Source organism: Scyliorhinus canicula, chromosome 3, assembly GCF_902713615.1.
Source record: "Scyliorhinus canicula chromosome 3, sScyCan1.1, whole genome shotgun sequence".
NCBI lineage: Eukaryota > Metazoa > Chordata > Chondrichthyes > Carcharhiniformes > Scyliorhinidae > Scyliorhinus > Scyliorhinus canicula.
Genome location: NC_052148.1, coordinates 177,861,234 through 177,883,448, shown reverse-complemented (window position 1 = coordinate 177,883,448; position 22,215 = coordinate 177,861,234). Strand labels below are relative to the sequence as shown.

The following is a 22,215-nucleotide window of genomic DNA, read 5'->3' as shown; positions in this document are numbered from 1 at the left end:
TTCGCAGATGGTAATGCCGGGACTGGTTGAGCTGGACCGAGCCAACAGCAGCACCAATAACAACATTCCAACAGCACAACAGCAACAACCAACAACAGAACAGCAATAACAGTAAGTATACAGTGGAGATAATGATAGTACTAGAACTGTAGAACAATAGTGAACATATACAACAGCCTTACGTAGCCTTACGTGGCTCACCACAAAAACCTTGGCTGGATTCTCTGCCCCGCCACGCCACATTTCTATTTTATCCCACCGGCAGGATGCTCCGTTACGCCGGCTAGTCAATGGGAGTTCCCATGGTGGGGCAGCCCCATGGCCTCGGGAAACCCCGGGCAGCCGGCAAAATGGAGCATACCGCCGGCAGAGAATTCAGCCGCTGAGGGGTGACTGAGAGCTGCAGGTTCTTCTGGGTTACAATATGAGTCAGTCACTGATTGGATTAGCCAAAATTCCATTTTATCACATGGTATTTTGGAATTTTTACTGTTCTGTTTGAGGATTGAAGTTCTGATTATTTCTATTTTCCCAATAACACTGTACATCTATCTACGTCTCTTTATGCTTCCACTCAGCGTGGCTTTTGTAGCTATTGATATCTGCTGCCTTTTCATAAGCTAAGAGCTGCCCTCTTAAATAAAGATTGTAATGAGAACCATTTTAATATCCGATTTAATAAAGAATCCTTTCTAATGTTTTGTGCAACTTTAATTAAAAGCAAGTATTGTCTCATATGTAGGTTTGCTTAGAGAATTCTGTTAATATTTTTGTGCCCATTAACTTCTGGATAAATCTTAGATCAAAGAAACTAATTCCACTGAAAATACTTTCTATTTTTAAATCCCTCCTAAAATAGAATGGAGAAAAATGGAAGGAAGGCCCTTGTAAAGAATGTGAATGCCGAGATTCACAGGTGATCTGTTATAAGCGCTCCTGTCCTCTCTGCCCTATTGGGAGCCTTGCTGTTGAAGTGAAGGGAGAATGTTGCCCAGAATGCCAACCAGGTTTGTATATATGTCTGACAAATACCTAAGAATAAGAACATAAGAACTAGGAGCAGGAGTAGGCCATCTGGCCCCTTGAGCCTGCTCCGCCATTAAATAAGATCATGGCTGAACTTTTGTGCACTCAGCTCCACTTTCCGGCCCGGACACCATAACCCTTAATCCCTTTATTCTTCAAAAAACAATCTATCTTTATCTTAAAAACATTTAATGAAGGACCCTCAACTGCTTCACTGGGCAAGGAATTCCATAGATTCACAACCCTTTGGGTGAAGAAGTTCCTCCTAAACTCAGTCCTAAATCTACTTCCCCTTATTTTGAGGCTACGCCCCCTAGTTCTGCTTTCACCCGCCAGTGGAAACAACCTGCCCGCATATATCCTATCTATTCCCTTCATAATTTTATATATTTCTATAAGATCCCCCCTCATCCTTCTAAATTCCAACGAGTACAGTCCCAGTCTACTCAACCTCTCCTCGTAATCCAACCCCTTCAGCTCTGGGATTAATCTAGTGAATCTCCCCTGCACACCCTCCAGCGCCAGTATGTCCTTTCTCAGGTAAGGAGACCAAAACTGAACACAATACTCCAGGTGTGGCCTCACTCACACCTTATTCAATTGCAGCATAACCTCCCTAGTCTTGAACTCCATCCCTCTAGCAATGAAGAACAAAATTCTTAATTAGCTGCTGCACCTGTAAACCAACTTTTTGCAACTCATGCACTAGCACACCCAGGTCTCTCTGCACAGCAGCATGTTTTAATATTTTATCGTTTAAATAATAATCTCTTTTGCTGTTATTCCTACCAAAATGGATAACCTCACATTTGTCAACATTGCATTCCATCTGCCAGACCCCAGCCCATTCACGTAACCTATCCAAATCCCTCTGCAGACTTCCAGTATCCTCTGCAGTTTTTGCTTTACCACTCATCTTACACTCGTCTGCAAACTGGGGACACATTGCCCTTGGTCTCCAACTCCAAATCATCTGTGTAAATTGTGAACAGTTGTGGGCCCAACGCTGACCCCTGAGGGACATCACTAGCTACTGATTGCCAACCAGAGAAACACTCATTAATCCTCACTCTTTGCTTTCTATTAATTAACCAATCCTTTATCCATGCTATTACTTTACCCTTAATGCCATGCATCTTTATCTTATGCAGCAACCTTTTGTGTGGCACCTTATCAAAGGCTTTCTGGAAATCCAGATATACCACATCCATTGGCTCCCCGTTATCCCCATTGGCACTGGTAATGACCTCAAAAAATTCCACTAAATTAGTTAGGCACGACCTGCCCTTTATGAACCCATGCTGCGGCTGCCCAATGGGACAATTTCCATCCAGATGCCTCGCTATTTCTTCCTTGATGTTAGATTCCAGCATCTTCCCTACTACCGAAGTTAAGCTAATTGACCTATAATTACCGCTTTCTGCCTACCTCCTTTTTTAAACAGTGATGTCACGTTTGCTAATTTCTAATCCACCAGGACCACCCCAGAATCAAGTGAAATTTGGTAAATTATCACTAGTGCATTTGCAATTTCCCTAGCCATCTCTTTTAGCACTCTGGGATGCATTCCATCAGGGCCAGGAGACTTGTCTACCTTTAGCCCCATTAGCTTGCCCATCACTACCTCCTTGGTAATAACAATCATCTCAAGGTCCTCACCTGTCATAGCCTCATTTCTATCAGTCGCTGGCATGTTATTTGTGTCTTCCACTCTGAAGATCGACCCAAAAAACCTGTTCAGTTCCTCAGCCATTTCCTCATCTCCCATTATTAAATCTTCCGTCTCACCCCCTAAAGGACCAATATTTACCTTAGCCACTCTTTTTTGTTTTATATATTTGTCGAAACTTTTACTCTCTTTTTATATTCTGAGCAAGTTTACTCTCATAATCTATCTTACTCTTCTTTTTTAGTAGGTTTCTGTTGCCCCCTAAAGATTTCCCAGTCCTCTAGTCTCCCACTAATCTTTGCCACTTTGTATGCTTTTTCCTTCAATTTAATACTCTCTCTTATTTCCTTAGATATCTATGGTCGTTTTTCCCTCTTTCTACCGTCCTTCCTTTTTCTTGGTATAAACCTTTGCTGAGCACTGTGAAAAATCGCTTGGAAGGTTCTCCACTGTTCCTCAGCTGTTTCACCATAAAGTCTTTGCTCCCAGTCTACCTTAGCTAGTTCTTCTGTCATCCCATTGTAATCTCCTTTGTTTATGCACAAAACACTAGTTTTTGATTTTACCTTCTCACCCTCCATCTGTATTTTAAATTCCATCATATTGTGATCGCTCCTTCTGAGAGGATCCCTAACTATGAGATAATTAATCAATCCTGTCGCATTATGCAGGACCAGATCTAGGACCGCTTGTTCACTCGTAGGTTCCATTACATACTATTCTAGGAAACTATCGTGGATATATTCTATAAACTCCTCCTCAAGGCTGCCTTGACCGACCTGGTTAAACCAATCGACATGTAGATTAAATTCCCCCATGATAACTGCTGTATAATTTCTACATGCATCAGTTATTTCTTTGTTTATTTCCTGCCCCACCATAACGTTACTATTTGATGACCTATAGACTACTCCTATCAGTGACTTTTTCGCCTTACTATTCCTGATTTCCACCCAAATGGATTCAACCTTATCCTCCATAGCACCGATGTCATCCCTTACTATTGCTCGGATGTTATCCTTAAATAACAGAGATACACCACCTCCCTTACCATCCACTCTGTCCTTCCAAATAGTTTGATGCCCTCGGATATTTAACTCCCAGTCGTGGCCATCCTTTAACCATGTTTCAGTAATGGCCACTAAATCATAGTCATTCACGATGATTTGCCCCTTCAACTCATTTACCTTATTCCGAATACTACAAGCATTCAGGTGCAGACCGTTCAGTTTGAACTGGTCCCTCCTACCCCAGAACCGGTTCCAATGCCCCAGGAATTTGAATCCCTCCCTCTTGCACCATCTCCCGAGCCACACATTCATCCTATCTATCCTGTCATTCCTACTCTGACTAGCTTGTGGCACTGGTAGCAATCCTGAGATTACTACCTTGAGGTTCTACTTTTTAGTTTAACTCCTAATTCCCTGAATTCAATTTATAGGACCTCATCCTGTTTTTTACCAATATCGTTGGTGCCTATGTGCTCCACGATAGCTGGCTGTCAACCCCCCCCCCCCCAGCTTGCTGTTCACTCCCCCCCCCCCCCCCCCCCCCCCCCCCCCCCCGACACACACACACACCCCTAGAATGTCCTACAGCCGCTCCGAGACACCCTTGCACCAGGAAGGCAACATACCATCCTGGAGTCTCGATTGTGTCCGCAGAATCGCCTGCCTATTCCCTAACGATTGAGTCCCCTATCACTATAGCCCTGGTTGGAGAAAAATAAGAATGGTTGGAGAAAAATAAGAGTGTATGGGGGAATTTTGCGTTATTTAACTTGTGTTTTGAATTAATTTTTAAACATATCAGAAAAACTGGTTGCAACCTAACTAACCCTCCTGACTCCCCACATTATTTATAAATAACAGCATTTGCTTTTTATGTTTGGTACAAATCCTGCTGGTAGAAATGTGTGTACGTGTCTGTGCTTGGGTGACTTACGTGTGTGTCTGAGTGCCCAAGCATGCCACTAGTGTATATATAAATAAATAAAGAATTCTAAATTAAAACTGCTTCTGCCAAGATGGAAGCAGAATTGTCTGGAATTGGCGTTTGGGTTCCACGGGCATGCTATCTTGCTCCAAACACGATGTCCCACATTTCATCTGTTTTAGTTACTTAGTAGTTGAATGACTGTTGTTTTAAGTTATTCAGTCATGTGTAATATCTACGTCTTGTACAAATGCATCTATTTATATGGGTATGAAATCAAAGTTCTGAATGGTGTTCGAGTTTTCTGGTGTGGTGTTTAAATATGACCCGTGACCTGGGAACATTGTCCCCAGTCAGCATCGCAGTGAAGCGGCCTGGGAATGGTGTCTTGCAGTCAGCATTGCATTGAAGCAGTTTGGAAACAGTGTAAGCCATTATAATAAGTAATACAAAGATAAGTAGGCCAAAGTTGAATTAGACAAGGGGACTAAGTTAAGGTAAGATGAGTATGTTTTAAGCCTAAGTAATTTGAAAAGTTAGCAAGTAAGGTGAAATACCATTAAGTTTAAGATATGGCAGATGAAGTCAGCCAGGTGAAATGTGTGACCTGTCATATGTGGGAGGTCATGGACCATGCCAGCATCCTAGATGACCTACATGTGTAGGAAATACTCCCAACTTGGAGCTTGAGCGGTGGCTGAAGACACTGTGATGCATCTGTGAGGCTGAGAGTTACCTGGATAGCATGTTTTATTTAAAAATATTTTTATTAAATCATTTGTGTGAACATTAAATACAAACCAACACAAGAGTAAGGACAAACAGGGCAGCACGGTGGCCTAGTGGTTAGCACAACCGCCTCACGGCGCTGAGGTCCCAGGTTCGATCCTGGCTCTGGGTCACTGTCCGTGTGGAGTTTGCACGTTCTCCCCGTGTCTGCGTGGGTTTCGCCCCCACAACCCAAAAATGTGCAGAGTAGGTGGATTGGCCACGCTAAATTGCCCCTTAATTGGAAAAAATAATTGGCTAATCTAAATTTATAAAAAAAAAAAGAGTAAGGACAAACAGGAACCTCATAATAAATAAATTAATAACTAATGAACACCCCAACCCCCCTGCCAGTCCCTTCCGCCCATCCTTCCTCCAACTCCCTCAATACCTCAGTTTCCCGGCAAACCCATCAATCGACCCTCTTAAGGTGAACTTGATTTTCTCAAATTTTAGGAACTCGGCCAGGTGGCTCACCCGCAGCCCCAGTTTTGGTGGTTCCGGGTCCCTCCACTCCAGCACGGTGGCATAGTGGTTAGCACAGTTGCTTCACAGCTCCAGGGTACCAGGTTCGATTCCCGGCTTGGGTCACTGTCTGTGTGGAGTCTGCACGTTCTCCCCGTGTCTGCGTGGGTTTCCTCCGGGTGTTCCGGTTTCCTCCCACAGTCCAAAGATGTGAGGGTTAGGTGGATTGGCCATGTTAAATTGCCCTTAGTGTCCAAAAAGATTAAGTGGGGGTTATTGGGTTACGGGGATAGGGTAGAGACGTGGGCTTGAGTAGGGTGCTCTTTGTAAGGGCAGGTACAGACTCGATGGGGCGAATGGCTTCCTTCTGCACTGTAATTTGTATGATTCTATGAAAATCTGTCTCTGGGCTACCTGGGAGGCAAAGGCCAGAACATTAATCTCTTCTCACCACCCTGGACTCCCGGGTCTCCTGACACACCAAATATCGCCATTTTTGGACTCAGGGTCACCTTCACCCTCAGCACCCCAGACATTACATCCGCGAACCTCTGCCAGAACCCCCTTCAGTTTCGGACATGCCCAAAACATGTGAACATGGTTCACGGGCCACCCCAGCGCACTGCCCACAGCCGTACTTAACCCCTCAATGAACCTGCTCATCCTGGCCATCGTCTTGTGCGCCCTATGAACTACGTTAAACTGGATACAGCTGAGCCTTGCGCACAACGAGGTTGCATTCACCCTCCTCAGATCCTCCTCCCACGTCCCAGCCTCCAGTCCCCCACCCTACCCAGTTCCTCCTTCCATTTCCGCTTGACTTCCCCAATCGGGGCCCCATCCCGGTCCATTTGTTCCTTGTAGATGTCAGACACCTGGCCTCTCCCCACTCCTTCCTCCAATACCACCTTACCCAATAATACCGGGGGTGGCAAATCGGGAAAGTACAGCACCTGCTTCCTCACAAAGTCCCGGACCTGTAACTGTTGGAACCCATCCCCACTGGGCAGCTCATATTCCTTCTCCAAGTCCTCTAAACTCGCAAAGCTGCCCCCCACATTGAGAATGGTGATCACACGACAGCTGAAGGGACTGGAGGAAAGAAGGTTGACCACCTTAAGAGAAACAGGCGTGTAGTACAAGAGTCCCCTGCTCTGGTCCCACTCTCAAATCAGTTTTCCATTTTGGAAGCTGATGAAGACGCTGCTTCCACAAGCAGCCTGACTGTGCAGAAGGAGAGGAATAAGGAAAGAAGAGCAATATTGATAAGGAATTATTTAGTTAGGGGAACAGACAGGTGATTTTGGGGCCGCAGATGTGACTCCAGGATGGTGTGTTGCCTCCCTGGGGCCAGGATTAGGCATGCCATTGAATGGCGGCAGGGGATCCTAAAGGGGGAGTATGATGAGTCAGAGGTCAGAGTACATGTTGGGACCAATGATATAGGTAGAATGAAGGATAAAGCCTTGCATCAAGAATTCAGGGAGCTAGGCAGCAGATTAAAAAGCAGGACCTCAAATGTAATCTCTGAATTACTCCCAGTGCCAACTGTTAGTTGAGTACAGAAATAGGAGAATAGGGCATATGAATGTGTGGCTCAAGAGTTGGTGCAGCAGGGAATGTTTTAGATTCCTGGATCTATGGGAGAATTTCTGTGGAAGTGGGGACATGTACAAATGGGATGGTCTGCACCTGAACCAGAATGGTACCAACATTCTTATGGCTGAGTTTGCTAGTGCTTTTGGGAGGAGTTTAAACTAATTCGGCAGGTGGAGGGGACACAGAGCATTAGTACAAGAGGGACACAGCATGTTATAGTAAAGGAACCAAGACACGGGGAATTTAGCCATGTTGAGTTCCAAGGAAGTAAGGCGAGGCCGGATGGTCTCTACTTTAATGCTAGCAATAATATAGGTATGACTGATGAGGTAAGGATGTAGATTGACATGTGGGCTTATGATCTTGTTGCCATTGCAGACATGGTTGAAGGAAGGCAGAACTGTCAACTCAACACTCTGGGGTATAGGATCTTCAGGCAAGACAGGGAAGAGTGTAAAAGAGGAGGTGGTGTCATATTATTAATTAAGGCTTTAGTTACTGCAGTGAGGAGGGATGATATCTTGGAAGGATCTTCAAATGAGGATTTATGGGTAGTGTTTAGGTGTAAAAGGGGGGCAGTCACATTGCTGGGACTGTATAGGCTCCCAAACAATCAGCAGGCAATAGAGGATCAGGTATGTGGACAATTCACCCGAGGTGTGTAAAAATAATAATAGGATAATGATATCCGTGAATTTCAACTTCCCCAACATTAAAGTGTAAAGGGGTTAGAGGGGGTGGATTTCTTGAAATGTATTCAGGATATCAATATGTAGAAGGTTCAATAAGGGAAGGCAAAGTACTGTATCTAATTCTGGGGAATGAGGCCAGTCAGGTGCTGAGGTGGTTGTGAATCATAGAATTTACAGTGCAGACGGAGGCCATTCGGCCCATCGAGTCTGCCCCTGCCCTTGGAAAAAGCACCCTACTTAAGCCCACAGCTCCATCCTATCTTGTAACCCAGTAACCCCACCTGGATGCCATGAAACAATGTGGGCAAGATTTCCCAATCTTGTGAGAATTTCTTGAGGTCATTCACCTGCAGCAACAATAACATCAGGAGACAGGAGCTCTGGAAAAGGAGGGAAGAATCCCATCCATGCTGATATTGAGTCACAGATGCAGACGCACTGATAGAAAACATGGACTTTGTATCAAAAGCAGTGGTTTGCATGCATTTATTAAAATTAAAACCTCTCTTCTGTATTTTCTGAAGAATAAACGGGGGAAATGAAGTGTCTGTGGGCATGCTTTGTGGCCTACTGAAGATAAGTTAATAGTTTTACTTTATTTCCTTTATAGTTCAGTGCCATGCTGATTGTCTGACCTGTATGCACACTCCTGATCATTGTGACATCTGCTATGATAAGAGCAAATTCTTGCAGAATGGCCACTGTTTACAAAGCTGTGATCCTGGGTTCTACACGGAAGATGGACTATGTAAAGGTATGTGATGAATTTGCCTGTAATCTCTGTCTGCTTTGAAATTCACCTTTGCGATACTGACAATACCAGAGGGCATTTGGGCATCTGGCAGCTTGAGTGATTTTGTGCTGACTGAAATCTCTGTCAAAGTGAGCAAACGTTCTTATGGGCCTACTGGGAATTTAATAGTTTAAAGTTAAACATTAAAAGTTTACAAAACTGTATTACAGAATATTTTGCTGACTTGGTTGTCACATCATATATACAATAAACATGTATTTGTGGTCAAGATAATAGTTAAATTGCTGCACTATTGGAATCTATCAGAAGAATATCATTCCTGAATATTAAATCTCCCTTTTCCATCTGTTTGAAAATGGGAATGCATCTTGTATTTCTATCTGCTTCAGCTCCAATTTTCATCAAATCCAACAGATGCCTTAGTCCATTAAGCTCTAGCTTTTTCCATCAAGGTCATTTGGAAGTGATTCATCCCTGACTGCATCCATGAACACTGTTCAAGAAAAAAAGAATTATCTGAATAACTTCGAAAAATGTTACAAATTAGATTATCACCAATTTCGTCAAGTGGTTTGGCCATATCAGGTTTTTTTTTCTCGGGAGGACTAATCACAAACTTTATAAACAATTGTGTGTAGCCAGTAAACCTGAAATATTTTGGAGCTTTATTGAGTGTGTACAAGTGCTGGAGGACTGGAAAGTGGACAAAATGGTATCTGTTCTTAAAAGGACTGATGGAGCTAATCTGAATAGCTGGTCCTGTTCTTTTAAAATCACTGGTAAGAAAAAAATGACTGTCTTTTTATTAAATGTAAAATTATAACATCTTTATATAAAGAGAAAGGAACGGTCATGCTTGACAAACCTTAAAATTCTTCTCAAAATAACAGACTTGGTAGATGAAGTAAAAACATACAATGATGGCTAAATTCAGCAGGTTAGCAGGCATCTGTGGAGAGAGGAACAGAGTTGACCTTTCGAGTCCATGTGACTTTTCTACGGAACAGTAGATGGAAGAATGTGGAGGTTTGTGGCAGAGTGGAAAGAGCCCCTGCCTTTGAGCCAGAGCTGTGTTGAGGCTTACTCCAGAACTTGATGACCACGGAAAGTGTGTTCAATAATGTGACCAACAGATTGATTATCAACCTTCAGATCTTTCCTGTATGCCTGTGGCAGGTGTTAAGAGTGGGAGAGACTCCTGGTAAGCCATGCCTGATGCGGAGAAGACACCCTCAAGCTATAGCCTCTGGATTCAGGCTAGTAACCTCAGCTTGTGCTTCATCTGCCTCATGTGCCTCTTAAGTATGGCAAGAGAATCAAGAAGAAGATGATGTTGTGTACATGGACTTTAGAAATGCATTTGACAGAAAATCGCATACAGGATTGAAAAGGATCAATTATCTGAAATTTTCAGATGATAACAATATATGGGTGGCACAGTGGTTAGCACTGCTGCCTCACAGCACCAGGGACCCGGGTTCAATTCTGACCTTCGGTTACTGACTGTATGGAGTTTGCACCTTCTCCCTGGGTCTGTGTGGGTTTATTCCACAGTCCAAAGATGTCCAGGTTTGGTGGATTGGTCCTAGTAAATTGCCCCTTAGTGTCCAAAGGTTAGGTGGGATTATGGGTTTGCGGGGGAGTGGACCTAGGAAGGGTGCTCTTTCAGAGGGTCAGTGCAGACTCGTTGGGAAAATGGCCTCCTTCTGCATTGCAGAGACTCTATAGTTGTTAGTTCTTTACAAGACCAAAGTAAGCTGTTAAGGGATGTTGAAATTGTTGGCTAATGTCCTAAGTAATGGCAGATTGAATTCTCATGTCAGTAAATATAATGTGATGCATTTTAGCAAATTAGAAATAGTAAGTATACTCTGAAGAGTAATAGATTTGGTGCTGTGGAAGAGAAAATTGGACTGGTATTTGAGTGCAATACACCCGACGTTAAAGGCAATAGTACAGATTGCTAAAGCCATGAGGGAAGCTACTGGAATATGAGAAAATGCAAATATGAAGGAAAATTTGAAAATTTAGGTCTTTTTCTGTTGGAGCAAGATAAACTATGGGGCAAAAAGAAGTATTTAAACTGATGAAAGGTTAGAACAGGGTAGTTAGAAGTGAAATGTTTCCAATAATTAAGAGATTTCTTACACAAGACCATAGATACAATATTAAATTTATGACGTTTAGAACAAAGAGCAGGATAACTTATTGCAGGCAGTTATCAGGCTGTGGAATTCACTTTTAATAATTCAAAATTAGTTTGAATTACTGAATGGAGGAAAAGATATTGAAAGTATATGATACGTTTGATATATTTTATCAGGCCTGTTTTCTTATATGAAGAGTAAATTTGAATTTTGTAAAATTCATAGCAATTTATTTTTATTGCATGCATAATTCCAGGGTTAGTTAACCTATGGAGAAAGCTAATGACATGTAGAGAGTCCTTTTTGTGTAAAACAGTGCAAGAGAACCAGAGGAGATAATTAGAATCTAAACAAACCTTGAGCACCACAATTTACAAGAGTTATTCTTCATTCTCAAGCATTACATAAGAACATAAGAACTAGGAGCAGAAGTAGACCGTCTGGCCCTTCGAGCCTGCTCCGCCATTCTATAAGATCATGGCTGATCTTTTCGTGGTCTCAGAACCACTTACCCGCATTCTCGCCATATCCCGTAATTCCTTTATTTTTCAAAAAAACATCTACCCTATCTTTAAATATATTCAATGAAGTAGCGTCTACTACTCCTTTCGGTAGGGAATTCCATACTTTAACCACCCTCTGAGTGAAGAAGTTCCTCCTTGATTCAGTCCTAAATCTGCTCCCCCTAATCTTGAGGCTATGCCCTCTTGTCCTACTTTCACCTACCAGTGGAAACATCCTTTCTACTTCTATCTTATCCATTCCCTTCAAAACTTTATGTTTCTATTAGATCCTCCCTCAACCTTCTGAATTCCAGTGAATATAATCCCAATCTACTCAGCCTCTCCTCATACGATAACCCCCTCAACTCCGGAATCAGCCTAGTGAACCTCCTCTGCACCCCCTCTAGTGCTAGCACATCCTTTCTCAAGTGTGGAGACCAAAACTGCACACAGTATTCCAGGTGTGGCCTCACCAGCACCTTGTACAACTGCAACATTACCTCTCTACTTTTAAACTCAACCCCCTTCGCAATGAAGGACAAAATTCCATTTGCCGTCCTAATTACTTGTTGCACCTGCAGACCAACCTTCTGTGATTCATGCACAAGTACACCCAGGTCCCTCTGCATAGTAGCATACTGCAGCTTTTTACCATTTAAGTAATAATCCGTTCTATTGTTACTCCTACCAAAATGCATGACTTCACGCTTATTGACATTATACTCCATCTGCCAGACCTTTGCCCACTCACTCAATGTGTCAATGTTCCTCTGTAAGGTTTTACAGTCCTCAGTACACTTTGCTCTGCCACACACCTTTGTGTCATCTGCAAACTTGGATACCTTACACGTAGTTCCCAACTCCAAATCGTCTATATAAACTGTAAATAATTGCGGTCCCAACACTGATCCCTGAGGCACACCACTCGTCACTGATTGCCAGCCAGAATAGCACTCATTTATTCCCACTCTTTGTTTCCTGTTAGACAACCAATCCTCTATCCATGCTAGTACTCTACCCTTAACACCATGCATCCTTATCTTATGCAGCAGCCTCTTGTGCGGTACCTTGTCAAAGGCCTTTTGGAAATCTAGGTACACTACATCCACTGGGTCCCCTTTGTCTACCTTGCTCGAAATGTCTTCATAGAATTCCAAGAGATTCGTCAAGCATGACCTGCCCTTCATGAATCCATGCTGCGTCCGTTCAATGGGATAATTTCTATCGAGGTGCCCTCCTATCTCTTTCTTGAAAAAGCATCTTCCCCACGACAGAGGTTAAGCTAACTGGTCTATAATTCCCCATCTTTTGTCTACTTCCCTTTTTAAACAGTGGCGTCACATTTGCTGTTTTCCAAACCTTTGGGACTGCCCCAGTGTTCAGCGAATTTTGAAAAATTACCACCAGTGCATCTGCTATTACTCCAGCCATCTCTTTCAGTACCCTGGGATGCATTCCATCAGGGCCAGGAGACTTATCTATCCTGAGCTCCATTAGCTTGCCCAACACTTGCTCTTTCATGATAGTAATGGTTTTCAGGTCCTCATCTACCTTCTTCTCACAGTCAATTGCTGGCATGTTATTAGTGTCCTCCACTGTGAAGACCGATACAAAATATTTGTTCAATGCCTCCGCCATTTCATCATATCCCATAACTAAATGACCACTCTCATCCTATAACGGACCAATGTTTACTTTAGCCACTCTTTTTAGTTTTATATAATTATAAAAACATTTGCTATCTGTCCTTATATTCTGTGCCAGTTTTTTTTCGTGTTCTATCTTACTTTTCTTTATGGCTCTTTTCTTGGCTTTCTGCTGACCTTTAAAGTTTTCCCAATCTTCTAGTTTCCCGCTGATCGTGGCCACTTTGTAAGCCTTCTCCTTCAATTTAACAGCCTCATGTATCTCCTTAGACACCCATGGTAGATTATCTCTTTTCTTACAATTCTTCCTTCTCACTGGAATATACTTTTGTTGAGCACTATGAAAGATTTCTTTGAAAGTACTCCACTGCTCCTCAACTGTCCTACCATAAAATATTTGTTTCCAGTCTACTTTAGCGAGGTCCTTCCTCATTCTATCGTAGTCCCCTTTGTTCAAGCATAGGACCCTGGTATTGGATTCTATCATCACACTCTCCATCTGTATACTAAATTCAACCATGCTGTGATCACTCCTCCCAAGACGATCCCTAACGATGAGTTCATTAATTATTCCTGCCTCATTACACAGGACCAGATCTAGGATAGCTTGCTCTCTAGTCGGTTCCATTACATATTGTTCCAGGAAACTATCCCGGATACATTCAACAAACTCCTCTTCAAGGCTACCCTGACCGAGCTGATTTGACCAATCTATATGCAGATTAAAATCTCCCATGATAACTGCTGTACCCTTTTCACAGGCATTAGTTATCTCTTCGTTTACTGCCCGTCCCAGTGTGATGCTATTATTTGGTGGCCTATAGACTACACCTATCAGTGTCTTTTTCTTCTTAGAATTTCTAATTTCTACCCAAATGGATTCAACCTCATTCTCCATAGAACCTATATCATCCCTCAATGCCACCCTGATGTCATCCTTGATTATTAGTGCTACTCCACCTCCCTTACATACCTGTCTATCCCTCCGAAACGTCTGGTACCCCTGGATATTTAACTCCCAGTCGTGACCATCCTGCAACCATGTCTCCGTAATGGCTATCAAGTCATATTCATTCGCGATGATTTGTGCCGTTAATTTATCAACTTTGTTACGAATGCTACGAGCATTCAGGTAAAGTGCCTTAATACTGACTTTCTTATCATTATTAGAGAAATTGGACATCATGAGATGTCCTAAGTTATCCTTCCTTTTTGCTTCATTCCTAGTCTGCCTTGAACTTAAACCCACCTGCACACATGCTAACCTGCTGCTTATCCTTCCATTTAACACCCTACTCCCTGTCGCTTTCCCTTTCCCTTCCCCCCGACTCAGAAGTTTAAAGTCCTACTGACCACCCTATTTATCCTTTTCGCTAGAACACTGGTTCCAGATCGGTTCAGGTGGACACCGTCCCAACGGTACAGATCCCCCCGGTTCCAAAACTGGTGCCAGTGCCCCATGAAATGGAATCCCTCTTTCCCACACCAATCCCTTAGCCACGTGTTTACTTCCCTAACTTTCTTATCCCTATGCCAATGAGCACGTGGCTCGGGCAGTAATCCGGAGATTATGACCCTCGAGGACCTGTTCTTCAGTTTCCTTCCTAGTGCTTGATAATCTCCAAACAGGTCCTCCACCCTAGCCTTGCCTATGTTGTTAGTCCCAACGTGGACCACAACAACTGGATCCTCCCCCTCCCGCTCCAGTATCCTTTCAAGCCGGTCGGAGATGTCCCGCACCCTGGCACCGGGCAGGCAACGCACCATGCGGGACTCCCTATCCGGCTTGCAAAGGATACTATCTGTCCCTCTAATTATAGAATCCCCTATAACAACTACTTGTCTTTTTGCTCCCCACTCTTGAATGGCCTTTTGCACCATGGTACCGTGGTCAGCTGGCTCATCCTGTCCACAGCCCTTTTCCTCATCTGCACAGGGAGCAAGAATCTCATACCTGTTGGACAAGGACAAGGGCTGAGGCTCCTGCACTCCTGAACTCCGAATCCCCCTACCTGCCTCACTTACAATCATACCCTGTTTTTCCTGAACACTTACTGAATTTGAATTAATTAATCTACCGGGTGTGACTGCCTCCTGAAGCAAAATGTCCAGGTAACTCTCCCCCTCCTGGATGTGCCGCAGAGTTTGAAGCTCAGACTCCAGATCATCAATTCTGATCCGGAGTTCTTCCAGCAACCAACACTTGCTGCAGATGTGGTCACTGCCGTTCACAATGGGATCAGCCAACTCCCACATCATACAGCTGCAACACATCACCTCTCCAGCCATCTCTACTTATTTAATTAACATTTACAAATTTATGTTAAATAATTTCTAGTACTTCTCTGCTAAATAAAAGCTTAATTCAACTACTATAATACTCAATAATAAACTTATACCAAATAAGAGTAAAAAAAACAACTTTACCGTATCAAATTGGTTAGAGGAGGAGGGCGGGTGGGAGACACTACACGTGTAGTGTCTCGGGTTTAGCCGCCGCCCAAATATATAGGATCACTTACCTACCCGGCAGCCCTCCTGGTCTACGTCACCTCTGCTCCTGCTCCCGCTCCTGCTCCTAGCAGAGACGACTAATTGAGGAGTGTGTATCGAAGAAATTGCAGCTACTTAATTTGGAATACATTAATGTTGAGTTACTGAATGGCCTGGTGAAATAATTCAGTTTCAAATTGGATAGATTCCCACCATCAATACGGTGTTAAGTGATATCGATTTAAGTTTGTGGGGAGAGGAAGGAATCGTTTGATTGAGTTCTTTCACAGGATTATTGAATGATACAATATAGAAGGAGGCCATTTGGCTTATCCTGCCTGTGCGTGCTCTTTGGTAGAGGTATTCAATTAATCCCACTCTCTTCCTCTCTCACCATAGATCTGTAATGTATAGAAATAATTTACTTAGTATTTACTCTTCATACAAGAAAACCTTCCAGTATTTATCCAATTTTCTTTTGCAAGTTACTATTTAATCTACTATTAATTCCACCATCCTGCCAGGCAATGCATTCCAGATCAATACTCGCCATAGCCAGAGAATCACCTGTAGTGGTTCGGCTCCCACACCATTTCCTCTGGTGCCTCTCAAAGATTTATTCTTGGCCCTGTTCTTTTCCTTATCCGTATGTGATTAATTCTTTTACATCAGAAATCATGGAGCAAGTTAGCACTTGACAATATCCTGCTCTCACTCTCTTCCATCTCTCTTTACCCCTGCTCTGTGCCTGACCGCTTGTCCAACAATCCAGTATTGAATGAGAATAAATTTCCTCCAAGTCTTTGTCTTCAAATCAGGCCTCTAGTTACTGACTCCATCCGTCTACCTGAGAACTGTCTGAGGTTGAACCTGTCTATTCAGGATCTTAGAACATAGAACAGTACAGCACAGAACAGGCCCTTCGGCCCTCAATGTTGTGCCGAGCCATGATCACCCTACACAAACCCACGTATCCACCCTATACCCGTAACCCAACAACCCCCCCCTTAACCTTACTTTTATTAGGACACTATGGGCAATTTAGCATGGCCAATCCACCTAACCCGCACATCTTTGGACTGTGGGAGGAAACCGGAGCACCCGGAGGAAACCCACGCACACAGGGGGAGGACGTGCAGACTCCACACAGACAGTGACCCAGCCGGGAATCGAACCTGGGACCCTGGAGCTGTGAAGCATTTATGCTAACCACCATGCTACCCTGCTGCCCTTGGTGTCATATTTGACCTCGCTCACATATCCGCACCATCTGTATGACTGCTTAGTTCCGTATTGGCAACATCACTCACCCTTGCCTCAGTCTATGTGCTACTGAAGCCCTCATTCATACATTTGTTAACACTAAACTTGCTTATTCCAGAGCATTTCTGGCCTCCCTCCCAAGTTTTACCCTCCGCAATCTTGAGGCCATTCAAAACTTCTGTTTTGTTTACCCTGTGCTCTAATACAGACCTGGTACCACTCACTGATCTCTCCTCTGCTGACTTCTGGTCAATACTGCCACAGTTTTAAAATTCTCACCCTTGTTTCCAAATCCATCCATGGTCTCACTCTTCCCTCTCTCTGTAAGCTCCTTTACCCCTACAATTCACCTAGATATCAGTGTAGCACCAAATCTGGCCTCTTGAACATTCTCAGCTTTACACACTCTGGGTGCGATATAACGGAAATGAAACAGAGTCCCATATTGAGTGCATTTAGCCTGGTGTTTCCCAGCGCTTGTAGCACCAAGAAAACCCCCACTATCAAGTGGGATTCTGCTCCATTCTGGACCCTTGTGAGGGACACCCCGCCGAGGCTGCACTCAGTCCCATTTCCTGTACTGAGGAGCTCCGCTTGCCAGTGCCCCTGTCAGTGTCACTTGGGTGCCCTGGCGGTGCTTGGCTGGCATTGCTAAGCTGCCCAGGTGGCATCAGAAGTGCCAGGGTGCCACCTTGCCTGGAGACAGACCACCTGGGGGTCTCCGATCACCTGGGAGACCCACCCCCCCCACGCCCGTGCCGTTCCACCTGGTCCCCATTTGTGGAGACCAGTGCTAAATGGCACCCAGCTGGGCCGGCGAGAGAATCTGATCCCAGTTAGATCAGGCGAGTGCACATTGATAAGTGCCTAACTGCACACTTTAATATGAAAACTTAGGTCCGGTCAATTGTGGGTGGGATCTAGAGAGCGAGGTCTTGCGAGATCCTATTAGATCTCGTGAGGTGTGGCGAGCTGGGTTCATTTATCGGCTGCATCATGTCCCGGGTCAGGCCTCACAGGGTCGTTATGTTCCCCCTCCACCTTTGGTGGTCATGCCTTCAGCTGCTTTGTCATTATGTTCTGGAATTCCTTCCCCATATCTCTCTTCTTCCTCATCTTCCTCTGACCTAACATGTACTTATGTGCCTTGGCGTCAGATTTTGTTCCCTATCATTCCTGTAAGTGCCTTTAGACATTTTATCTCATTGACAGCATATTATTATTCCAAGTTGTTGTTGGTCAAATGTCTTTAGCACAGTGGGCAAAGACAGCTGGCTTGTAATGCAGAATAAGACCAGCAGTGCGGGTTCAATTCCCATTCCAGCCTCCATGAACAGGTGCTGGAATGTGGCGACTAGGGTGCGTTTCATGGTAACTTCATTGAAGCCTACTTGTGACAATAAGTGATTATTAATATTATTATTATTTTGAAAATTCATGGGTGGAATTCTCCGCTCCCCACGTGGCGTGGGAGAATCGTGGGAGGGCCTCCTGACATTTTTTACACCCCCGTGGCGCCCCCGGCGATTCTTCTTCCCCCCCCCCGCAGCTCGCCCTTTTTTACGGCGAACGCCGATTCTCCGAACCCGATGGGCTGCATCGTGAAACGGGCGGCAGATGCCCGTTTGGGGCATCTAGGGGCCCGATTTTGACGGGAGCACCGCGATCGGGATCGTGGGATCGTGGGAGGGCCTCCTGACATTTTTTACATCCCCCTGGCGCCCCCGGCGATTCTTCTCCCCCCCCCCCCCCCCGCAGCTCGCCCTTTTTTACGGCGAACGCCGATTCTCCGAACCCGATGGGCTGCATCGTGAAACGGGCGGCAGATGCCCGTTTGGGGCATCTAGGGACCCGATTTTGACGGGAGCCCACCGATCGTCAGGCCAGCGTCCAAAACGGACGCACTCTTTCCCCTCCGCCGCCCGGCAAGATCAAGCCACCATGTCTTGCCGGGCAGCGGTGGAGAAAGACGGCACCGCGCATGCACGGGTTTGTGGCGTCTGCGCGCCGGGGAGCGGGCACCGAGGCCGTCGTGAACCTCGGCCGAGTTCACGACGGCCTTCACGAATTCGGCACCCTGCGGAGAATTCTGCCCCATGTATATGTCATCCATCACACTACCTTCATTGACCCTCTTCATGACATCATTAAATGGGAGGTCTTGTGGATAGTGTCCCTGCCTCTGAGCCAGAAGCTCCAGGTCGACCCTGGGAACAGACTAATGACCTATTCAGGGAATTACTAGCTATGGAAACAGACAAAAATCTGCCTTAGTGAACCATTAGGTGCGGGAAGAGAAGTAGAATTATATCATAAAGAATTTGACAGAGCTCAAGTCCCATAAGAATGGATGGAAGCAAAATCAATTTGATCCACTGTTCGAAATTTGCTAAAAACAGACTTGAAGATTATAGGTGGTTATATAGGTGGTTTACCTTCTCTGCTGGTAAAAATGAATTCCACATAAACATGAAGATAGGAGTAGGGCATTTGGCCCGCCGAGCCTGTTCCGCCATTCAATAAGATCATGGGTGATCTAATTGTGGCCTTAACTCCACTTTCCTGCCTGCTCTGCTTAACGCTTGCTTTCCTGTTTAAATCTGTTTGAATTCAATTTTGAAAATATTCAATAACCTAGCTTCCATTGCTCTGCAGGAAAGATAATTGCAATATTAGTGGCCCTCTGAGAAGATGAATTCTTCTTCCTCACTGTCGTAACTGGGAGACCCCTAATTCTAGATTCCGGCACAAGGGGAAACATCCTCTCAGCATCTGGCCTGTCAAGCCCCCGTCAGAATATCACAGTCATCAATAAGACCCCTCTCATTATTTTGAACTCCAGTGAGTATCAGCCCAACCTGCTCCACCTTTCTTCATCGGACAACTTTGGCATTCCAGGAATCGGAGAATTTTCTGAACTGCCTCCAATAGAACCTTTAAATAAAGGGACCAGAAATGTACACAGTACTCCAGATGTGGTATCACATAGGGCGGCACGGCAGCACAGTGGTTAGCACTGTTGCTTCACAGTGCGAGGGTCCCAGGTTCGATACCTGGCTTGCATCGCTGTCTGTGCGGAGTCTGCACTTTCTCCCTGTGGCTGCGTATGTTTCCTCCGGATGCTCCAGTTTCCTCCCAAAAGTCCTGAAAGACGTGCTGTTAAGTGAATTGGACATTCTGAATTCTTCCTCAGTGTACCCGAACAGGCACTGGAGTGTGGCGACTAGGGGTTTTTCACAGTAGCTTCATTGAAATGTTAATGTAAGTCTACTTGTGACTCCAACCCCCTTGCAGTAAAGATTGGCATCCCATTTTCCTTCTGAACTACATGCTAACTGTGAGATTATATATCAGGATACCCAGATCCCTCTGCCCCACAGTGTGCTGCAGTTGGGAGCCTCAGGGGAAAGACAGTCAAATAAATCAGGTCTGTAGAGTCCTGAATGTTGCAGTTTGAATGGAGTTGGAACAGGCTCACATGAAGTACAGAATCTTGTGGCAGTACCTTGTACCTGTGCAAGTATTGGATTATTTCTGTATGCCCTGGTTTTTTTTTTGAAGAATCAGTTGGTCTCATCTGTACTTTACCATGTTTTTATGCACAGCATGTGAGGAGTCATGTTCCATCTGCCGAAATGAGTTTGAATGCATTTCATGTAAGGAGCCACTGCTGATGAACTCTGGTCGATGTGTGAGTTCCTGTGGGGAGGGGCTGTTCCAGGATCAGTTGCAGTGTTCAGGTATGTGGCAATATTTCTGACTATTTTGAATCCTTTGTAAAATCACCACTTACCAACATTCATTTTAAAAACCATACTGAAGCTTAGCCGAGTTAAATGTTTAGAAATAGCTCCTGTCTACCATTTAGGCGTGAAAGACAGGCATCTGGAATATCCATGGGCTTGGCCTAATATCCCAGGGTTACCTCAACAGGAGATCACTGGGTTCTTTTCAAAAACAGTAAAAATGCCGAAAAGCAGATTGTAGATATTATTAACAAGCTCACATTTTGCTTACATTTCCACACATAGTAGAAGGTAGGCACATAGAATGAGGAGTATGTCATTTAGCCCGCACATCTCTTCTGCCATTCTTTTAGTTCACGGCTGACCCATACATCAAGTCCATGTGCCTGTCTTTGTTCTATGCCCTTCAACATTGTTGCCCAATAACATTCTATCCATCTCGGTCTTGAATATTTCAACTGACCCAACTGGGGGAGTGAGCCCCAGGTTTCCATTACCTGCAGGATTGAGGTAATACCAAAGATGTTTTTTTTCCTGCAGTTTATTTTTTATTTTGATTATTTTCATATTTCCAGTACTTTCACATCACTTTCAACTACAGTGTTTCAACTCTGCTATATCCTTCTTTTGTTAAGCTTGTTCTTTTGCAGGTACAGATCTGCTCCAAATGATGTTCAGCTTAGCGCAAGTATAACTGCTTAGGATTTTGCTGAATTTCTTTAGCTTCCATCGGAAGTAGAGATGTTGTTATGCTTTCTTGACTGTTGCATCAATGTGAGTGGACCAGGACAGACTGTTGGTGATGGTGACCCCCAGGAACTTTAAGCTATCGACCATCCTGGTGAAAAAATTGGAAAATATATATTGCTTTGCATACCATATTCTTTGCTTATTAGGAATAGAAACTTTTACCGAAAATGAGTAATAAAAGCAGTAATTTATAATTGATATGTATTAATAAAAGAAACAGCTTAAAAGTTGTTGCTGAAGATATCATAGCTGTTAAACAACTGTCGCCTTTTAATTATAAAATATATTCTTGGAACAGCAGTCTATCTTAGATATATGTATAATATTTTCTTTACAAAAAGGGCTCTCATTCTTGAAAAAAATTCAAATTCACTATGTTTTAATTCCTTCAACTACATAATCGATTATAAGAGTAAACATTTCATTCAAGTGCATAATCCCTTATTAAAGAAGCATCAAAATAGCCACGCCGCCCCGGCACCCGCACGCGATTCTCTCTCTCTCTCTCTCTCTCTCTCTCTCTCTCTCTCTCTCTCCACCCCCCCCCCCCCCCCCCCCCCCCCCAACGGCACGCCGGGATTTATGGCAGGCCGATCGGAGAATCGCCGCTCGCCATCTGTAACGGGCGAGCGGCGATTCTCGGGCCCAGGTGGGCCAAGCGGCCTGCCCAATACGACGTGTTCACGCCGGCACCAACCACACCTGGTCGCTGCCGGCGTGAACATCGCGCGAACACTGCGTGTGCGGCCTGTGGTGGTT

General features: G+C 44.4%; 1 protein-coding gene across 1 annotated transcript in view; it reads left to right on the top strand.

Annotated features, from left to right (window-relative positions):
• Positions 1–22,215, top strand: part of fras1 (Fraser extracellular matrix complex subunit 1) — a 601,677-nt gene that overhangs the window by 263,955 nt on the left and 315,507 nt on the right. The window contains exons 12-14 of the mRNA XM_038791813.1: positions 860–1,007; positions 8,765–8,908; positions 20,566–20,700. Of these exons, the coding sequence (XP_038647741.1) occupies positions 860–1,007; positions 8,765–8,908; positions 20,566–20,700 (427 nt within the window). The remainder of the gene's footprint in view (positions 1–859; positions 1,008–8,764; positions 8,909–20,565; positions 20,701–22,215) is intronic.